General features: G+C 37.8%; 1 protein-coding gene across 1 annotated transcript; it reads right to left on the reverse strand.

Moving 5' to 3' along the window:
- Positions 1-16,072: 16,072 nt before the first annotated feature.
- Positions 16,073-21,327, reverse strand: LOC108629513 (NAD kinase 2, mitochondrial). The gene is made up of 5 exons (XM_018032252.2): positions 21,140-21,327; positions 20,349-20,693; positions 17,302-17,386; positions 16,979-17,234; positions 16,073-16,302 (listed from the first exon to the last, which is right to left on the reverse strand). The coding sequence occupies exons 1-5, from the start codon at positions 21,325-21,327 to the stop codon at positions 16,073-16,075; spliced, it is 1,104 nt and encodes a 367-aa protein (XP_017887741.2).
- Between the last annotated feature and the right edge of the window lie 648 nt (positions 21,328-21,975).

Here is a 21,975-nt window from a genome sequence, read left to right on the forward strand (position 1 = left end):
GCGCTATGACTTAATGACCAATTATCCGATTAACTTGAAATTTTAACAGAGTGTTCTAGACATGCTTTATTATTGAATGATATAGGATATTATTGATTGGATGAAAACTGTAATTTTGGCAACAAAAACACGACAAATTTTTTTAGGAAAAATCGAAAAATTTCTTAAGAACTCCGCCATTTTGTCAGATTTCAACATTTTTCGGATATCCTAGATCATACAACGGAGAATACGTTCTTTGTCTTTTCTATAGCGAACTGTACGGTGTCAGCATTCGAGGTACTTTTTTTTGGCGTCTCGGGAGATAGCGCATAACTTGGTCGCCTTTAGTTATTTTTATATGAGAAAATTATTTTATACAGTTCATTTATAGGTAAATACATCCATGAAGTTTAAAAAAATTCCGTAGAATATTTTTCTTAAAAAAAATTCCCAAAAATGAGCTAAAGTTTAGGCGGTCACACTGGGAAGGCCCCTTAACTTGATTGCCTTAATTTGCAATAGATTCTTAAATTGCAATGGTACATCTCTTTCATTATCAAGAGTTAAATGTGAAAACATATTTATAATAATACTTACTTCACGCGAAATGTCAGTGCATAATTCTCGCAGTCCTTCCGGTACTTTATATATGTGTTTAGCCTCGTGCTTTTGAAGTATCACATTCATTTTCGAAGTTTGCTCACCGTCTAAACGTGAGAGACAAATAAAGAGAGATTTTGCTTTAAAAAATTAATTTCCTATCGGCTACGATGGTTTAGATATTGCACCCGATTTTTCATGCAGTCGCGCGAGGCGAAATGTAATTCTCATTTGTTTTAGGGGGCGTATGGTGACCATGTTCAATTCATACTTTAATTAAATATCCGGTGAGATTGAAACGTCAAGCTGTCCATATTCACTAGGTTCAGTTTAGGATGTGTATACCCATGACACCTAGAACTAAAATATCATTCGTATTTCACGCTGATGCATGTTCTGCTATCCACCATATTGTGTTTCGTCTCTCAAATTCACAAATAATTCAATTATTTTCAACAAGTCGTTAGCGTGATCCATGAATAGTTCCGAAGCTTGTTCATTTTTACAGTGTTCTTCCAATAATTTATTTTTTTTATATGAAACTGAAATTTTTCACTCGACAAGCAACACAGAACCGTACTTTTATTCGATAATACAATCTGGTATTTGTACACGGTATTAAAAAATGTTATGACTATTGAGGATTCATTCTATCGATAGTAATCAAATAATATGAAATTTTGACCTTGTTGATGTTAGTTATGAACACGGTAAAATTTTCAGTGAAATCTGTTAATGCTATTGCGAGCTACAGAAGTTTACAACTCGGGTTAAGATCTCGAAGATTGCTGATTTTGAACGTGTGCTATTTTCGACCTTACTCCGTAACTTTGACTCTGCAACTCGTAATCAAGTTAACTAATTTCAATAAAACCTTTATCGTATTACAAATCGTGATAAAAAAAAGTTGGAGGAAGCGACTTTTACTTTTTTGTTCACGACTTCAAACTTCCAGTTGTAACCTTGTTAACATTTAACATTTTATACATCCTGTAGTAATTGACCCTCTAATTTCACAAAAAGATATCAAATCGTACGTATAAGTTTTGAAAGCAGTTGTTTTGATTTAAAGGGTGTTTGAATACTTTCTACACCCACTGTACGTAAAGCAAGGGCTGTAGCATTGGTAGCCGACACGGTTCCGTTCAAAACGCAATTGTGCCGGCAGGTGTAAGTCAGAATGCTGTTTCCTGAGAACTTTATGCCGGGTACGCGATGGTTCGAGAAAGGTTTACCGCAACCAACCGGTTCGTAACTTTCAGGTTCGAGATGGTTCGGGAAGGACGCAACCGGGTTCATTTTCCGGATTTTCCAGCGTTGTCTGACGACGAATAATTAACGGTGTCGTAATTAAACCGGTGCAAATAAGAGAATAATTGAATTCTTTACAATTGTAGTTACTATCTTACCTGTCCTTCTTGAATTTAGCCGACGGTTTTCCCAGTTCAATAAAATTAAAAATTTCGTACCTGCATATACATATAAATACGCATGGCGAGCTTTCATACCGATACTGTTTTTCCACGTCTAAACCTCTTATCAAAGAGAATTATCTTAACTCAGATACAGTCGTCGCTGAAATCATGACAATCGAATTTGTCGTCGCGTCTCGCTGTTCTTAGTACACGTTCGTTGCGCCGTTTCTACAACGGAGTTTATATTTTTCCAGCTTTCGAGTTGATAACAAAAGTTGATTACGTGTTTGAAGACATCACGACGGTACCTCCGTGTGCATTTACTCCTTCGTTCTCTCAACGAAGTAAAAATGAAACGAAACAAGTGTGAGAATTCCTTACACATACAATAAGTGCCTGTTTTTCGATTTAAAGTTGTGCTTCTGCAATCACGTGAAGAATTGAACGATTTTCTAAAGAATTGATGTACGAAACATTTTTCCTCTGAATATACGCCTGAGGTGAAACTGAAAAACTCCGTGTAACTTGCCAAAAACCAATTCCGTAGTTATTTATCTTTACGAACTTGGAGTAGCCCTCGTGCCTAAGTAATCAGTAATTTTTCCTTAGTAATTCGGGTTACTCTAGAAATAACGGAGATATTCAAGGTAGATATACATAGTTAGTGCCCCCCCCCCCCGTATATAAAGCGTACCACAAATACGAATTAAATGAATTCTTTGTTTATTAATTTCAATATCGATGTCTGATTGGTAATTTCCTTCTTCTTAACGTAGGAGCAATAAAACATTTCATATAGGTAATAAACTGTTTTCTGATAATTCTTCGTTCAAATATCAATTAATTTCAAATTCGTGGGACATGCTGGTCCATTTTGGTGAAATTAATATTTGAACAGAGCTTGTATAATTTCTCGGGATTTGCGGAATTATCTGATTAATTATTACATTTTATTCTCTGATATATTATTCGGAATAATATTATTCATTCGATTCTCATTAAATATTGTACCAATCGAGCTTTCCTGTACGTACTACTCCTGTTTAATTAAATACCGTCAATAGTTTGAATAGTATATTAATTGTAATTGTAAAATACGTAGGTAGAATAATAACAGAATATTCGATAAACTGCGGGTCCAATATTTCGAATAAGTGAAATAGACACATGAGTTTGAAATACGAAATATACTTTTAACTCAGAATTTCTTTATAAAATAACATTGGAATTATTTGTTGACCATTAAAACAAAACTGGTATTCTTCTATTACTTATTCAAGCACTTATATAGATATACTCACAAATTGATTGGTTGCAAGTTTCACGTATTGATTGTTTGTCTAAGATATCATTTCAACGAAAACGTATTCTACCTAGAGGAGTGTAAGGGTGAATACCTCAAGCTCTTATCAAGGAAACGAAACGTCTTCCACCGATCACATTAAACCGGGTACGACTTTGTCTTGCAAATCGTCCTACAAATTGCCCGTGACGAATGACCCAGCCTATCGTACAGTCACTTGTCCGGAAGACGGATTACAAGCCCCCTTTCTCTTCCGCTGTAAGTACTCTAGGTAATGATGATTTTCAGCATCATGTTACGTATTCTAACGTACAGTTCTAACAACCAAGACAAAGATCAGTTTGAATATTCAATCTTGATGTAGGCGTTAAAAAATTGCAAGATATACAAAGATATATATATATATTGTTTGTTCATTAAACCTGCAATGTTTAATGAACAAACATCTTAATATAAGAAAAATTAACCAGCATTGTATTTGAGCGCTACATAACTTCTGTCATACCTTGTGAAACTGTACATACATAGAATACTCAATTTCTCAGGATGAAAGATATTAAGGCAAAGTCAAAGTCAAATTTTCGTTGACATTTACAACAAAATGAGAAACAAGTAGCAGCGAATTGGTACCGGTACACTCGTCGTTACAAGCTACAATCTACTGTCGAATAATTACTATGGATGGAATTTAATTCTTGCTTCGGAATCACGGGAACTCGGGACCCGGGCTGTTGCGTTTCACAAATTGTTCGCTGCTTCTGTTCTTCTATTTCTACGTCACCTCGATAAGGCGAATGTTTCAAGGAAGTGATTTCAAGAAACAGCAAAGGAATTTAACCCCTTTCCGACTACACCGGTTTTCATTATAACGGAACGGTTGCTCGTTAAAATTCATTTTTTAACCTTTATTAGCCGTTTTCGCTCGATGTTAATGGAACGTAACTTCTTATTACTCCGGAACGGTTCGAGCTTATTGTTTAAAGTTTAACAATTGTTCGAGTCGTTCAACGGCGAACTTTATCGCTGATCGTTTCCTTCGAAATTATTTCCATTGACTTATAAATACGATATTCAATTAGGAACTTTCCTACTCTATCGAATTATTCCTTATTTTCTTGTTACTACACACGTAGGAATATCTCCAACATTTAAAAACTTCTCCTATTTGAGTCAATTGTATCTGCACGGACTGGTTCAACTTGCGCCAGCAAACTAGTTTAAAACGGAAAAGGCGTTGGGTTAATCAAATGGCAATGTCCAAAGTAATAGAAGATGCATGAAAAATTTCGCTCCGCAATCCAAGAAGAGGCCTGATTCATCGTTACTCCAATACTTCAAGACGATGTCGCGTTGCTAAGAACAAATTAATTATTAGGACAGAACGTCGCGGCGTGCGAATTAATTACGGAAATATAATCCGGCGTGACTTAATTAGTGAACTGAAACCATTCGCGCACGGACGGGAAGGGAAGTAAAAAGACCGGAAGTTCGTCGGGAAAGAAGAATCGCGACGGCCGGTGAAATTAATCAAAGTATGTATGTACATATGTATTTATTATTTCCTCTACGAGGTTACATAGACTCCGGTTGTTTCTTGTTTATATCTCTACTTTATTACGACTTTTCTATTCTTAAATTAATCCTACATCGAACGGGATTGTTTGTAATGTATTTGCGATTATATTTACTTATTTTCTTTCCCGCATCAATAGATTCCATAAATATTACACAATTGCAACGTGCAACGATGCTATATATATATCATAAGTATAAAAATTCTGTTTGATTTACAACGAAGTATATTGGCTCGCGGTTGGAACGGTTTAGCTGGTTTGCTATGTATACGCATCATTGATATTGGCTTTATCCGCAACGCGGTGTACGAGAATCTAAATTAGCAACGACTTGTTATTTATATCGCGACTTCGTTATTTATGGTTGCAACGCAAACTTTTTTGCCTGGCCCCACTACGGAATGTGTCGTATTTCCCGTAGGAATTTCCCGAACGGTGCCCAGATTCCGGATTATCTACAGCGATGTTCTCCGCACCGTAATCCGTGCCGACTTTTGTTTTACGATCTCGTCGAGTCCCATTCCGGCCCGGGGATAAATTCAATTGCGAAATGTGTTCGCCGTTCGTATATTCTCTAATCAGTTCACCTTGGAGAACGGTTTGTCTCCAGGACGAGAAATGAGCAGTAATTGTTTTTAAAGCGTAACTACAAATGAAAGAAGTATCTTTAAATCATTCATGCAAATACATATACACGTCCTTAAAATATTGCCCACTAGTAGGTTTACACCCTGTATACATATATATTATATATAGTGTTATTCACTCATTAAAACGGCTATAATGGAGTTTCTCATTCCGCACTCCAACTTCCAACAACACATGAACAATGGTAGGTAAAAGATGTTTCATAAAGGATGCATAAGTGTCCGCGGGACATTTCAATTATAATAGAGCGCGTAATGGGATAACGATCAATTGTTTAATTAGTACGTTTGCAATTCTGAATATTGAACGAAGCTGAATATAGACGAAAGGGAAGTTGCTTGCACGAGGACATTGTGCGCCGTGTATACACGTATGTTTGTGTAGAACAGTGTTTGCTTTGTCGTACTATTCGTACGTTTATGGCCAGCGCGTGTTTGCCCATTTGTGAACCGGCTTACGGATCGCGCAACCGTGCAGCCACACAGATGAATTGTTCGATAAAATTAATACTTCTGGCTTTCAAATTCTTCTTTTTTCGTTATATGTACGTTTCACGGATAACGCGAATAAAAGTGTCGCAAATAAAAATAGTTAATCCATCTTTCAGTTTCGACCGTAAATCATGAAAAACAGTTGTGCACGCGAATACATTACCTATTTAAATTGCAAAAATATGCGACGCAATGGATTAGAGACTGGACCAATGCAAATGACTGTAAAATATTCTATATTTTGAAATCGATTGAAATTGTTCATAAATCCTGTTCATAAATCCTATCTCGGCAAAAAAGAAACAATTGACATGGCAAAAACTATATTTTATTATACGTTTTCAAATAATGACGGTTTATGGTCAATTTCATTGCTCTGGTCAAATTATAATGTTGACTTTTCCTGCTGTAAATATTTCACAAAAAGTAAATTAAACTAGGTAGGAGTTTATCATGATTCAGTTCGTGTAATAGAAGTATAGTGAACGATGCAAAACCAGATAAAACTATTCTTCGGTTTGCTGGTAATCTGGTCGATTTTCGATATCCTTGACGTTTTGGGAGTCACACCATCGAAAAATCGTTCGTCTTGTGTGGCGGATAAGTAAGTATGTCACTGCAATTTATTGTGGAATAGGAAGAAAAATACGTCTGTTGACCCGCAGTCGTTGATTGGCTTACGATCATAGATTGATGGTGAAGGTTTCAGTCGATGTCGTAGGTTTTCTTATAAAGGCAAACGATTTATTTCGCAGACTTTCAGCAAACTAACAGAAGGCATTTCTCACAGGATCGGTAGTTTCGTGAACACAACCTACGACGTAACGAGGAACGCGGTAGGAGACGTGTTGGGCAAGCTTCAAAAGTTACAGTGATTACGAATGTTCGATTATTAAATGAACATGAATAATTACTTATGTAATTCGTGTAAACGTTACGTGTGTATATATAAATGTTTGCAAGCGTGCATTCGACGTAGAGAGTGCCTGTAAACTATAATCAAAATAAAACCGTGAAGTATTGTACAACACTATATAGTTGTTTTTAATCACTTTCTATATACATAAACTTATTTGTCAACGAAGTTCTTTTGTATCTCTATAATCTTTGTATCTTGTAAAGTCGGAAAAGAGCAGGTAAAAAATATTCTGGACTCTTTGTTTACATAAATAAATGGCAAAACTTTTCTCTTTCAATGCAGAAAATACTTTTGCCTTTGGAATATTCTAAACGTAATTTTTCGAAATTGTTTCTGTTCTTAATAGATTTATTTTTATTCGGGAATATGTGATATGAAGGATATTAATATGAAGGAGATAAAAAAATTACTGGACATAATCTCGCATCGTTTCTGTCAATATACAATAAAATAACGTGAAACTAGGCATTGATCTCGACTTATATAACATAATTAAATATTACGACTTATATAACATAATATAACAAATTTCCAGAAATCGATTATCCTTTAGATTTGAAGGCGTAAAAAGCGGGACAGCAAGAAGTTATTAACCACGCAACGCCTACTACCATTTCCTTTAATTACCACCTCCGATTTGACTGTATGAATGAGTCCGGAACAAGTGTTTTAAAGGCCTCTTACGTTGGCGGCTAGTCGGCGTGGCGCGGCGGTGTTCTGCGCGTTTTTTCTTCAGGTTTTTAATTAGTTCGGCCATTAATTAAACGTAACTTAGCCCGGTTCGGGTCTGGCGCCGCTCGACAACCGGTTGATCCCTAACCCTTTTCTCCCTCGCCAGCCATTTCACCTTATTCTGGGCACCGCCTTGTTACACTCTGCAAATTTTTACCTAGCATTGGCCGCGACGTGTAAACACGCCCGCGTCAATTTATTTCACCGCAGGGGACATTTTAAAACGGGGCACACCTTCCTTCCTCCTCTCGAGCGTTTTCGTCTTTCACCACAATTTCTCGTTCTCCTCGATTCTCCCGTATTCTCTCGAAGGACTCACGCTTCATTCTCGCTCTCCTTGAACTCGGCGCTTTCTTCCTCGTTCCGCCTTCGGTTGAGCCACAGCTATGTACTTCCACCGGCGTTCCCCTTTTACCGTTTCCCACCGGCCACTTCAACCCTTTATCAGGCTCGCTCTACTACCATCCTTGGCTTCCCGTTTATTTGTTCCCCCGCTGTCTGTCTTTTACCAGGCGTCGCTTAGCCCGAGTTCTCCTCTTTCTCTACCCACGCTCGTTCACTTTCCGTCTTGCGATTTACGGGGCTGCGGAACAGCCGCGGGCTCGGCGAGCTTCGGAACAGAGAAAACCCGGCTCGGGGATAAGTGATCGTTTTGTGTCTACGCCGGCCAGAGGGTGGTATTTCTTGTTCGGTGATTAATGCCGAGTTTTATAGCGAAGCCAGGTATTATCGGGGAATATAATATTTATGTAGGGTGTCGGAATTGATGTTGCTCGAACGCCCGGTACCGAGAAATTGCTTCCACGGTTGTTGCGACAGAATCATAACGAGAAATCTTGCGTAGATTGAATTTGCCTGAGGATAACCGTTCGCTATTTACATACATCAATATCTGCTAAGGAAGATAATCTCAAATCTTCTTTTTAGGCAAAAAATGGTATCTATAACAATATGTATATGTATGTATACAGGATGCCTCAGCTAAAGGAGACTACTTAAAAAAGATCTCGTCTATCTTGTTATGTTACAGTAAGGCTCCATAGCATGATTTAAATAGTTTTAGATGAAGAATATCTTGTAACAAAAATGTAGAGCCATAAGTAATGTGAAAAAATTGCTGCGATGGTTTGTAATTTGAACTTACAATATCGACACGATAAACACGACGCGTAGAAGTTACATTTATCAACAAATGCTTGGTTCTTATCTCACTGCGACTAAATTGTTAATATGTATGTATAATTGAAAATAATATAACAAATAAAAACAGATGAACATAAATGCCATGAAAGAGAATGCCTATTAATGGGCATCAGTAAGTTCATTGTGATTAATGAAGCATATAATGATGCATCGTCACAGCATTTGTTTTATTTACATAATTCATATTGTGTATGATTACAATTTACTCGGGCCAATCGAGCGACTAATTAACATTATTACGTACAAACGTTTGCGACAATGCAACAATAATGCCGTCAATCGATATCGTACACCGTTGCGCTCCTATTATCAATTTTCTATGGATAAAGGGGTCGATGCAGTGATAACGTAACGAGTTCTCGCGAACTCACGTTCTTCGAGAATAAGAGTCCCTTCTTCGTTCTCATCTTTTAAAATCTTTTAACGAGCATTCTCTGCGCTGATTGCCGACGAGACTTAACTGACTGATAATGTTATCGAACGCTGTAGAGCTGGAAAAGCTTTTTGATACGCGAAGTCTGAAACGAATAAAATTATATCACAGGGTAGAAGCAAGGCTGACGCGACGCAACCTCCACTCCGCTGGGATGACAACCAATCATAAATTGATTGCTCAAGGATACTTGGACGTTATCCTTGTCCTGTTACTATTACGTTCAAGAATGCCTTCTGAACAAGTCCTTTTTTCTTCAAAAATTAGCTCGAAGGCGAGGATAAAATGTACAAAAAGATCAGGACGTCCTCGATAATTGATTTTGTTGTTGAAAAGAATTTACTGAATCTGTTGAGTGTAGATTTTGAGGAAAAGCATTAAACATTTGGTATGCATAAATACTCAAAAACTAAACATGTGCATATAATAAAGATTTTTAACACTAGAAAGACTGAAACTTAGTATATACCTATATTGCCCAAAGCAGTCAAAATGACTGCATTGTGAAAGAATAATGTGTAAAGAAATTTGTCTAAAATTAATTTTTAATATTTTTTATATTATTTACAGTCATATAACAAGTTATCAGTAAATGTTAACAATAAAAAAAATTTACTTCACTTGGGAAAAAAAATAATTTATGCATTATTATTTGTACATTTGCCCAAAACCAGTCAAAATGACTTTCTTGGGCAATCTAGTGTTAATAAACTATCTTCCACTCAAAGATTCATTTCGTGATAGTAGGACAGTGAACGTGACTGCATTGAAAATACTCACTGAAGCTTCTTAATGCTTCAGCCGTTCTCTTTTGCAAAAAGGTAAAATGGGCAGCGATCGGCTCCTGCTGTTCGATGGTTCGCGCTGGTAAACCGAATTCCTCGTCGCTCCGTCGAGACAGCAAAACAAAGTGGTCTATCGGCAACCCCCGTCCGTCGCGTCGCATCGGCTATCGAAGAATCGGCGTTACTTTTGTCGGCCTTATTGTGATTTCCGATTCCATTCGATTTGTCGTCTCCGCCAGCCGATTCCGTTCCGTCCCTGAACTTGCAAATGCGGCTAGGTGCATCGATCGCGGACGCTCCCTCGAGACGCGGGAGAAGAAAGGAGAGACGAGGCGAAGGTGTGACAAGAAACAGAGGCAACGCGACGGGGGCGTACCTGAGCAACGGGAAACAAGCGAGGAAAACGGTTGAGGAAAGAAACGAACGGTACAGGCGATAACTCCGGAAACAAAAAGAGAGACGGCGAGCGAGTGAGAAAAACAGTTCGACACCCGGTGCGACGGATCGAGATAAAAGATTGGGGAGGCGGGGAGAGAATGAAATACAAATGGCGATGAGAGGGAGACACGTGTTAGAACGCAGTGAAATGCAGAAATGCTGATCGCTCGAAAGGAAGATAGTCTGAAGGCGGTGAACGGAATCGAGACGAAACGAAAGGTAAGATAATGGAAAATCAGAAAGAACGTCGAGCCGTGCCGGTAGATCGCCGCCTGTCGATCCAGCTCGGGGACAGGTGGAAATGTAAAATGGCAATACTTCAAATTCATTTGCGTGACAATCTCCGGTTCCTTTCGCTCGATCGACCGCCCTCGATAAAATCAGAAGTTCGCCCGCTTCAAAATCGGATGAGGTGATACCAACACGAGGAGAAGAGTTCGTGACGAGGGAGAAATGTACCGTAGGAGATAGAATTGCAACAAGATCGTTGGACAGAGAAAGAAATCGAGAAAGAGAGGGAACAAGGGAATTGTGAAACGGGTGGATATCTTTGGCCTCTTTCAGTTGGTTCCCTCCGACGATTTGCCCACAAAATTCATTGGGCGCGGCGAAAGGGAAATGAGCCGAGGCTCTCTATCATCTACCTCCGGTCGTTTGTCTTTTTACTATCCCTCCCAACGTGTACTATACGTATAAATCCACAGATGCTTTAAAGTCCACTTTTGAAACAAAAATATTCTCTCACGAAATTAAATTAAAATACTATCCTGCGCTCCAACACGTTTATATAAAATGAAGTTCAAAGAGTATCTGTGATAATTAAATAAAACAGAAGCAAGGACAAAGCGTTGATTTGTGAAGACGAAAAAGTATCTAGATTCGTTTGTTTCCAACGCACGAAGCAGTGGTTCGAATTTCGTTTTATCCCTCGGGCAACTATATTCATCATTGTGCGGCCTCCGAAACAAGAAACGGAACACGAGTGAACGAAATTACACAGACGCACAGGTGAATTAAAACGCTAAAGAGGAAAGAATTTCCATTTGCCTGGAGAAATGATATTAGCGAAATCTCCGGTGCGTTGGTTCTTTCCGTTTTGTATCGCGTAGCGCGCTTCTCTCGTTTCGTGTAACAATTCTTTGTTTCTATCTGCGTGCTCCGTTTCCTCCTTCTACCTACTCTTCCTCGTCCCACGGTTATTCTCATTTCCCCTTATCTATTCGTTCCTGGTACAATCGTTTTATTTCGTCCTCCTCACGCTCAATGATCCTCCGACTCACTCTCGATCCTTCCGAATTAACGTTTCACCACGACTCCGCAAATAAATTTTGCGAACCACTATTACCGGTCCGGCAGTCGAAGGAAGTAAATCTCCGGATAAGAGAAAACGGCCAACGGTGATTATCAATGAAGAATTTATGTGGTTTCGAACGTCCATTAACTGCGTTCGGTGGTATCGTTATGTTGAGCAGATAAGCTGAGAACATAAATTGAAATGAGGATGCGATTGGACCGAATGAAAAATAATTGCTACATTGAATAGAAAAAAGTGAATATAAAGGGGTGTATCAATTTGCATTATACTCTTGAATCGTATCACCGTTGCGTTATAAATACAAAAACGAGGCATTATTGTACACTTCCGTACATAATTTCCAAGTATTCATTGTTTATAAAAATCTGATAATTAGTAACTATCAGAGATTATTTCAATTGAAAGACTGAACAAGATTACACGACGGGAACGGTATGGTTATTTAGATCGTTGAATTTGCCCCTTCAAGTTCTACATGTCTACCAAAAGATAGATATAGGATTTCACTTAAAAAATAGTTGCTGACTTTGATGTCTCGTAAGATAATGACACTAATTACAAGAAAGAAATCTACTTATCAATGCATGTGTGCCTTGAAACAATGTAACTTTGTCCCTAGAAGTTTCTTTGCACAATAGTAAATAGACTTAAATATTTAGGTGATCCGATTTCTGCGCTCTATTCTGTAAATTACTCTAATAAATTGAAATTTGATATATGAGATTCTTTTTTTATTTATTAAAGTATAACGAACTTTCATCTGCTCATTCTCATTCACGCTCTTTGAAAGTCTCGTTCGATTAAATAATATGTATATAGGTAAGTAGTGAATTATGTTACTATCAGTATGAATGACATTCATTGAATGGGAGTGTATTGTGTATACGTATGTATTATGCATATGGGTATTTACGCATGAAATGATGATATGTTACGAGGATATGGTATAAGTGGCAGCTTACGAATTTGAAGAATTCATTTGTGAAAATAGGATAGAGATATACCGATGAACATGAATGAAGGAGAGTGGAAAATAGGGAACAAAAAGGGAGAATCGTGGAATTAATCAGTAAGTAGGGGCATGGTTCAGTCGGGTCGAATGTTCGCACGGCGTACGCAAATAGGATGCGAAATGTCAATTACGCTATTCGTACAATGCTTTATTAAATTCCGTTTCAGTTATTAGAGTTTCTAGAAAGTTCTGGAAATGTGGGAGATACGATACTGCTTCATTAATGCGGCGCAGGAATGTCGGCGAGGTAAATGGGGAAGACGATTAACGGGGCGCACTTTAAAACCATTCTCATCCGCTCTTCAACAAACTTCGAATATTATATTATGTGTTCCAATTAAATATACATTCAAAACCATAATCCTGTTCCCGTGTTTCTTCGTTTCTATTGGCTACTTTGGCAAGAGTTAGGGCAATTTTTCAGATTACGTTCCAAACGTTTTATCGAGTTGACACTAAATTAAATTACTTGGAACTAAATTTAATATTGAGCAAACGTTTATTATTCCTCGAGCGTAAGTGAGCACTAATAAAATTTTGCTATTTCAGAATTTCTTGGTTCGCTTTCGTCTGGCCCAGCTTTTATAGGGTGGAAGCATCTAAAACTTCTGTTGAATAGACAGTCGTGTTCAATTACGAAGTACAAAGGGTTCGTTCGTTGTTCCTGATCGGCAGTACGTTTGTTTGTCCTCGATGAGTCCGTCTGAGGCGGATCTCCATTGTTCTTACACGGATTGGGTCTTTCATGAGAATTAATGAGACTGGTCGTTGGTCCCCACAGACGTTCGATTGGGAACTAATTTTGCCAAGTTAACAATTCCACCCCTATTTCCCAAAATTTTTAAATTTGCTAAAGTGAAAGTCGTTCTATGCACCCACACAGCTTCTTGTATCCACATTATAAATTACATTTTTCCGAGTTTACACTAACATTATTTTCAATACGTCTCTGTTGAAACGTGTAATATCTATACCAATATCAATGTGATACGTCCATTTTTGTCGAGAACATTCCCTCTGTCTTCAATTTCAAGAACTCTAAAGTTACTGATGCGTACTCCGGTCGTGGACGTAAAGCCTGACTTTTACACCCTTTCGGCTCTTTTATAATGGCTACTTTACGTGCTCCAGCCGAAAATGTCGGTAGCGAGCGTTTTCCTCGGTATCCTGTGTCTCAAGCACCTACAATTTGCGCTCCAGAAGGAGTACGAAAACAGTGCACTTAGTCGAACGAATACGTACACAGTAAAACGTATACACGGTGTTTCGTTAGTCGACTAACTTTCGTTCTTTACTTCTCCTAAATGTCATTAATTTAATGTTCTCGGTAAATAAAAGTAATCTTCTGGCTTGACGAAGAAGACGATAATAAAACGAGAGTAGAAGAAAATGCAGCAAAAGTCTTTATATTGTCACAATTTCATTTACCTTTCATCTTCTATATTTATCGTGTCTTTCTTTTTTTTATTACAATTCTGTACTGCGGTGAGTAAAAGCTATTCAAACAAGTATACATATAGATAAAGGAATATATTATGTCATATTGTTTATTGTTATAGGGATATAAGGAATATATTATGTCTTATTGTCTATTGTTATAGATATTAACATTGGAAAAAATTGATTGCTGTAAAGTATCATTATTTCAACTTAAGAATTCTTAGCCAGAGAACGCAGGTTTGACTAGGGCAGCAATCGAGCAAACCACTCTGTACACATTGCAGATTGTGTTAGTATCTCTGCATGTTTATTCATACACATGCAACTGGTACGAACACCTGATCTCAAAGGTCCGGGTGTCTGCGGTTTTGGCCGAAGCCGAAATTACAGGGTTAATGGAGGTCTGGACGTGACTGCTCTCCTTCCGAGGAAACAGAAAACGAAACTGGAAAGGTATTTCGCTCCTTCTCCATTCTCTTCTTATCATAGAAAAAGAGCAGGCTGTCCTTCACTGCCGGAATGACCGGCCTCTCCTATCTTTTGGCTCGGAACTACCTTCATTTTCGGAACAAATGCACGCAATTACTTGTTACTTTGTCTCTGTTTCTTCGCCAACGGAGGTATAAGAAATCCGGCTGCGTTATGATGGAATCGAATCTTGAGAGGACCATCTTGTAGATATTAAAGATATCTTAAAGATATTTTTGACGAATAAATGTAATAATTATGTATCATGTACTCCCTCCGTCCCATAATGATAGTAGCAATTGATGAATTAAGGATGTATTGGCTACACAGTCAATCCCAAAAGTTTATGCACTTTAGAAACGCATTTTTTAAAAAGAAATCAGACGTCGGAAGAACATCGCAAATAATAAACAACAACAAAAATTTTCGATTTTTCCGAGATTTTTCCAAGGAGTACCGCAAGGGGAAAACCGCTGGACTTACGAAAAAATTGTATAGGATCTTTCTTGTAGAGGACGACGAGATCGACAATTTCTGTATAAAAGTTTCTTGCTAGAGCCAATAGTTAACGAGTAATTTGCAAAAAACTGTTTTTTCGTTTTTCGTCAATAAGTCGTAAACTATTAATGCTAGCGAAAACTTTTTGTACAGAAATTGTAACTCTCGTCGAAATCTACAAGAAAGGTCGTATGTAATTTTCCCGTAGGACCAAGGGTTTAGGAGCAATTGAGGAAAAACGAAATTTTTTGTCAAAAGTTCACCATTTCGACGCTGGGATGGTCGGATTTTGTCAACATCAATAAAATGCCAAATAATCATACATAACTCGTTAAATATCGAAATTAAAAGAAAAACAACTTTTATTCGAAGCTTTTTGCAAAATTTTGAAAAAAAAATTTTCGTTAGCGTCAATACTTAATTTGATATTTCCTTCTATACTTTTTAGCACGTAGCTATTTATTATTAGCATTATTCTTCCGACGTCTAATTTCTTTTTAATTATACGAAATGCTTTTTTCTAAGGTACATAAACTTTTGAGATTGACTGTATAGCCAATACATCCTTAAATTTGTCCCATAATATTAGTAGCAAAAGAAAATAAATATAGAACGCAACATTTATTATCAACAAACTAAATTAAATTAACCAGTAAATTACCTTAATTATTTTTTTTAAAGATACATTATTTGAAAGTGAAGACAGACTCGTATGACTTATTTTATAAAATTTATTGATGCTTGCTACCTATTCATGTGAATTATTTGAAAAGACATTTATTTCTATACTCTAAAGAATTGTATGATGTACATACGTTAAGTCAGAACGATATTTTTTAAAGCATACTCAGGTTTGATCTCGAACGAGGCCAATGTGCCGTCGTTGAAGGGTATGGAAATGGACCCGTCTATTACTAGGGCTGCATCGAAGCCACGCGATATCACAGTAAGTGTAAAACACTTCACTTTGTCTGGGCAACACTTGTTTTTTACGCATCGTGTCGCCAAGTACATTTCGCGTATTTTAAGCGTCATTTGTAAGTCTTCTGTGAAGAATCGGAACAGACATTACTGGACACTGTTTATAACGTTAATAATCATTTCAGGCAGAGCAATTACCATTATAAGAAAAAAATAAATAATCATAAATCCACATTCAGTTTAAATTCTGAATTGAAAGTTAATTGAAAAGTAATTATACAGACTGGTTGACTAATATTGTTGGTAAAAACCTTAAGAATTGGCTGTAGAAGCCAAAATATGTATGATTAAAATTAGGAATTTAGAAGATTTATGAAAGCTATTAAAACTTACTTTTGACGGCAGTGGTTTTCATTGTCATGGTAGGTGTTAACAAGGTACAAGATACACGTTGTATTTGAAAAACACAACCACAAGGAGTAATTTTTAATAGCTTACAATTACAATGCAACTGGAGTTTCAACACCAATCGTTTTATTCTCTATTCTTGTTTTATTTTGGTTCCTAGAATTATTCTTGAAAATTTTTCTTACTACCAACCAAACACCTCGAAATCTAACTGTGACAATGATGTAGAATAAAAATAGAAACAGAATCCTTAATAGAGACTAATTATATTTTTGTTCAATAAAAATCTCACCGATCAAGTTACAACACTGTATCGTTTGAATTCTCAGTTCCCTCTTTATACTATTTTGTTGCTTCATTATATGCATAGTTAAATACGTTTTAGTTATGTACCTACGGGGTATGATAGAGATTCGTGGTATTTGCGTAGTAATTCATCGGTTTCCTCGGGGCTTAATTTCTTGCCGGTAGCTATCTCGAAGATGTTTCGAACAGTTTCGGCCGATTGATAGTTCATGGATTTGAACCAGCCATGGGAACCGGACCCGGTGCAAACGCATATACCTGAACTCCGAACATGGTATTTCTGATTGTTGACTTGCACGATCAAAGATATCGGCCGGGCTGCTAAAAACTCTCCCATGAACACCTAAATCGTCATGCGAAACGATTGACCGTTTGCACGTTCTATCATTGGGCGATAGGTATTAACTAACTTCGTTCAACGCCAACCAAGGTAAAATCCTTTGACGGGGCTGAAGAGCGTCCGCTATTTTCCTTTGCGTCGATGGGTTCAGAGCCCTGAGAGTTTAATTAGTTTTAATGAAACTGGTTAATGGAATTGATAAACGTTTCCAAGTGTTTTACATTCGTTTTACTTTTTATCCATTCCTCCGGAAATAGCAGAGAATGAGGTAAAGTACTATGCTACAAGAAACAGGAGTTTGTTCAGTTTTAACGATGTTAACGAAGAGCGAACGATGGGAGGAATAGTGTGTCTTAACGAAGAATAATGAAGATTGACATTAATGACAAACTCTCGATGTAGTTAGAGGAAGGGAATAGCGATCGTGTAATTAGGTTAAAGTAAGCTTAGCCAATATATCAATAAACGAATGGAATAATTGAGAAGCTTCGTTTACACATTAAACTTCGTTTTTAATTTGTATCTATTTATTTCTTCTTTCTTTTCACTCATAAAATCCTCATAAAATTCCTGTTGTGCACAATTAACAGGCTACGACTTCTTCCCATAAGCCATAACCACCCTGTTATTATAATTTACAAGTTATAACTGCCCAAGTTTCCGCTCACGGGAGGCTAACTTGAAACTACTCGGAAGGTCCCCGGCACGCCGGGAAATGAAGATGCATTACGAGCCTTTATGAAAACGCGGAATCAGCGATACGTATGGCTTCCTTAAAACTTAAGACTTAAGAGAGTAGATTGCCCGTAGAAAGTACTTCGTTTTAAACGAGTCATTCCATGGGAGAAGAGACACTTTGTCCTCGCTGTTTTATCATTTCTTCCAGTGCAATTTCGGATGAGCAATTGCCAAAAAAATATAAACGTTGATGTTCATTCTACATATAGGTATGTGCAATGACTCAAATTATAATTGAGATATCAGTCAATGAATTTAATCACGGTTGTGTTTATTAGAAAGAAGAAAACAATGAATGTAAGCAGTGAAAATGTTTTGTAATGAAATAGGTATACTATACTTGATAAGAAGTTTTCAACCGTACGAAATAATGGAAACTTGACTATACCTGAGTTCCCGAGAGTCTAGGAGCGTTACACGCAGCTTGGAAGGTGGTGTGGGTCGCAACGGACCCTCTCCACACGGTACAGTATACACGGTAAAGTATTGAGATGCGCAGAACGATCAAAAACTGAACTGTGCCCGCTCCTAGACTCTCGGGAACTCAGGTATAGAAATGTTTACAAAATTAACCCTTTGCACTCCGCTGTCCCCTTTCAGGGGACATCGTAATTCTAGCACATCACTCGGATGTCCTCTCTCAGGGGACATTCAAGTTTATTAGTGATTACGGGGAATTGAGTTATTTCAGCGCAACTTTTTGAGACATGCATGTTTTCCTGAAGTTTTATCTTGAAATGGCACAAGAAATCAAATCAAAATATCGTAAAAGTACTAAGATATATACAAGAAATGTCAGCGTGTATCGAGAACGCGTCCATCCACATCTTGTTTCTGAAATAGATTAAACAATAAACTACATATTCCCGATGTGGGACAAAGAAAACGGGACTGCATTGTGTGTTCTAACAGCAAAACATCTGGTGGCAGGCGTCAAACAACTTATTATTGTCAAACATGTACTAATCAGCCAGCAATGCATATTGGGGAGTGTTTCAAAACTTATCATACTGTACAAAATTATAAACAATAAAATATTGATTTTGTTGCAAATATACTTTCCTCGATTTCAACCAATTCATATAAGTCCAATATCATTATAATACGTTACTTATTTCCAAAATTATAGTAAATAATACGAGGGTCTGTAAATGTTCGTTTCTGCCGTAAAGTGGGGCTGAGTAGCTGATAGCCAACGTCCAGAATCGTTCGGAGTGCAAAGGGTTAAACAAATCAAAAGTATTCAATTTTTTCAATTCAATTTATACAGGATCTCCCAATATGCACGACGTTCCTTTAAGAATATGAAGAAGAGTGAAATTCAGAGTTAGAAGTTTCTCTTTCATTTTTCCCTCCCATTATTATTAACAAAGTATAATTAACGAGAAAAGTGAGCCATTGGCGTGCCGTCCACAATTGTTATAGTGTCATGTACTGCCGTGCACTGACGCGAGATCCTTCCACTTTGTGATATTTTTTAATCGATATTTTACGTTTTTCCTTATCAAAAATAATGATTAATTGACTGGATAATAAGTGATCTGTTTAATTTCATTAGATGAGAATAAATTTAAGCGCAATTACAGGGCCTGGTGGAAAAGGAACTTTTGGCTAAGAATTTCACTTTCTTTCATACCCTTAGAGAAAAGTCATGCACTCTGGGGCACCCACTACATGTACATGTACGTATGTAACTATCTATACCTGAGTTTCCGAGAGTCTAGGAGCGGGTACAGTTCAGTTTTTGATCGTTCTGCGCATCTCATTGTCAATGCTTTACCGTGTATACTGATCCGTGTGGAGGGGATTCGCTGCGACCCCCCACCACCTTCCAAGCTGCACGAAACGCTCCTAGACTCTCGGGAACTCAGGTACAGGAATGCCAGAATGTAGGATTTCTCCCCTTCCCAAGCTGTCCCCCACTACTTGTTTTTGCCCCCACTTACGTTATCCATGATCATTGGGGACATGTCTAATAATGCCATATGTAAGTGGGGAGAAGACATTGAGCATACAGCAGCATACAGTGATGGGGAGAGTTCGGGAAGAGGAGAAATCCTACATTCTGGCATTCCTGCTCAGGTATAGCACGTAGCATTTTTCATCGCAAGCTCTAAACTGTTTATCATTTTGCCTAATCAATTTTATGTCATGCGTTAAACTGAACAGAAAGCTTTCTTACCAAGAATAGTGCTGTGTGTATAGTTGATAGTAAATTAAAATATCTAAAACCGAAGGAAAGGATGAGGGTGAAATTTTTCTCTATTATAGTCATTGTACCTTTGAAGCACCGAATAAAAATGCGCATATTGATTTTCGACGAGGATGTAGAACTAGCTTGTATCAGAGAGGATAACTGTATCTGCAAGGTACACCTACTCGGCTCTCCTTTCTCCGTACGTGCGGCTCTTCTCGTGTATGTGAAAAGGTCGTCTGTAAAGACCTGTCCCGTTCATTACCGTCCGTATGCGACTCCGCATCAATAGCTTGTAGTTTCCCGTGCGAAGCTTATCAAATATTACATCGATATCCACTGTGTACTTCGGCGGGATTGTGAAAATACTTTTCTTCGAGGTGTTCGGATTTATGCCCAACACCGGCTTCTGGTTGTCCGTAATCAATTTTGAAGCTAAGAGAAATGTACCATCGCCGCCGATTGGAATCACCAGATCCGCCCATTCTACGCATTTCGACGCGTCTACCATCCTACGTAGCAAAATGTAACTGTTCAACGTGAAGTGAACAAAATGTAATAAGTACATGTTCAGAATTAAAAAAGAATTGAAGAATCTTTATTTACGTAGAACGCTAGATCCTCCCCCCTCTCGTCGCGGCTTCGTCCGCATTAATTATTATGTACAGGGTGTCCCAGAAAAAGTGTTAGAGCCGAAAAGGGGTGATTCTGGAGGTGTTTCTGAACAACAATTTCCTTTGGTAAAATGCAAAGTGAGCAATGGTTTTTGAATTATTAACGAAAAACACTCGTTAAACGAAAACTCGTATTAACGAAAAACGTCGTCGTTCATTTATAAGTTGCACGAGAGAGAAGAATACGCATAACGTAAAGTGAAAGTACATTTCGTTTCATTGCCTTCTTACATACTTGTTGTAGAGTGCAGCTGTTCTTTCGAGCGGTTAAAGTTTATTACGCGATAACTCTTTCGCGTTACCTTTTCGTGATACGAAAGCCGATGTCGAGCTTCTTGAGAACCGTTGCCAGATTTTGCTCGCAGGCAATCTGCTGTTGATGCTCGGCGAGCAGCTTCTCCGAGTCCAAGCCTTGTTCCTTCATCTTCGACAATATTTGATCTTCGCTTTGATTGGGATTTCGAAATTGCAGATACTCCAACATGGACATCTTCGACAGGCCGAGCACCTTTCGCGGCACAAAAACCATATAACTTAATGGACTGAAGAGTTTCATTATTAATAGAGAGATTCCAAGGGTCTAGGTTAGACATTGGTTCAGATCACATCACGATTCTATAAGATCGTGGTTCAGATTGTATACGACCGTGGTATCGACAGTATCGACACATGTTTGACCACTGATCTCGACATCCAATGCTGTTCACTTGGATAGCCTCCAATAGGCCATATTACTTTTTCGTAGAAAATTGTATGTAACATGAATAAAATAACATAGATATGTAAATATACATTACTTATGTATGTATAATAATGAAATGTAGAATTGCTGTAAATATTTCTTCTCCAATCTATTGCAAAGCATCGATTAAGTGTGACTAAACACTTGAGACTATTCATCTGGAACCCAGAAGCCAGTTATATGTATAATTATAAAGTAGTGATTCAGTGTAAAATGTAGACGTACACTTGCGATTATTAGTGTCGATTCAACATCATACGTGAAGGTATTGTACGTAAACTATTATTGCCACAGATTAGGTTCTCCCTTTCTGGTGCATGCGCTGCCTAGACGTGGATACGCGCGAACGCGCCAGGCGCTCCCACGCGTCGAATACACATACACGGCCGTGTGCAA

The sequence above is a fragment of the Ceratina calcarata genome, unplaced genomic scaffold (genome assembly GCF_001652005.2).
Source record: "Ceratina calcarata isolate Rehan_Ccalc_2016 unplaced genomic scaffold, ASM165200v1 scaffold135, whole genome shotgun sequence".
In the NCBI taxonomy this organism is placed as follows: domain Eukaryota; kingdom Metazoa; phylum Arthropoda; class Insecta; order Hymenoptera; family Apidae; genus Ceratina; species Ceratina calcarata.

What these genes read in the sequence shown, in the direction of transcription:
- LOC108629513 (XM_018032252.2), bottom strand. Translation starts at nt 21,327, where the DNA reads ATGTCCATGTTGGAGTATCTGCAATTTCGAAATCCCAATCAAAGCGAA. An exon ending in GGCTTTCGTATCACGAAAAG is followed by an intron (nt 20,694 to 21,139) that starts GTAACGCGAAAG and finishes CACGTTGAACAG; the next exon opens with TTACATTTTGCTACGTAGGA. An exon ending in CTTGGTTGGCGTTGAACGAA is followed by an intron (nt 17,235 to 17,301) that starts GTTAGTTAATAC and finishes ATGACGATTTAG; the next exon opens with GTGTTCATGGGAGAGTTTTT.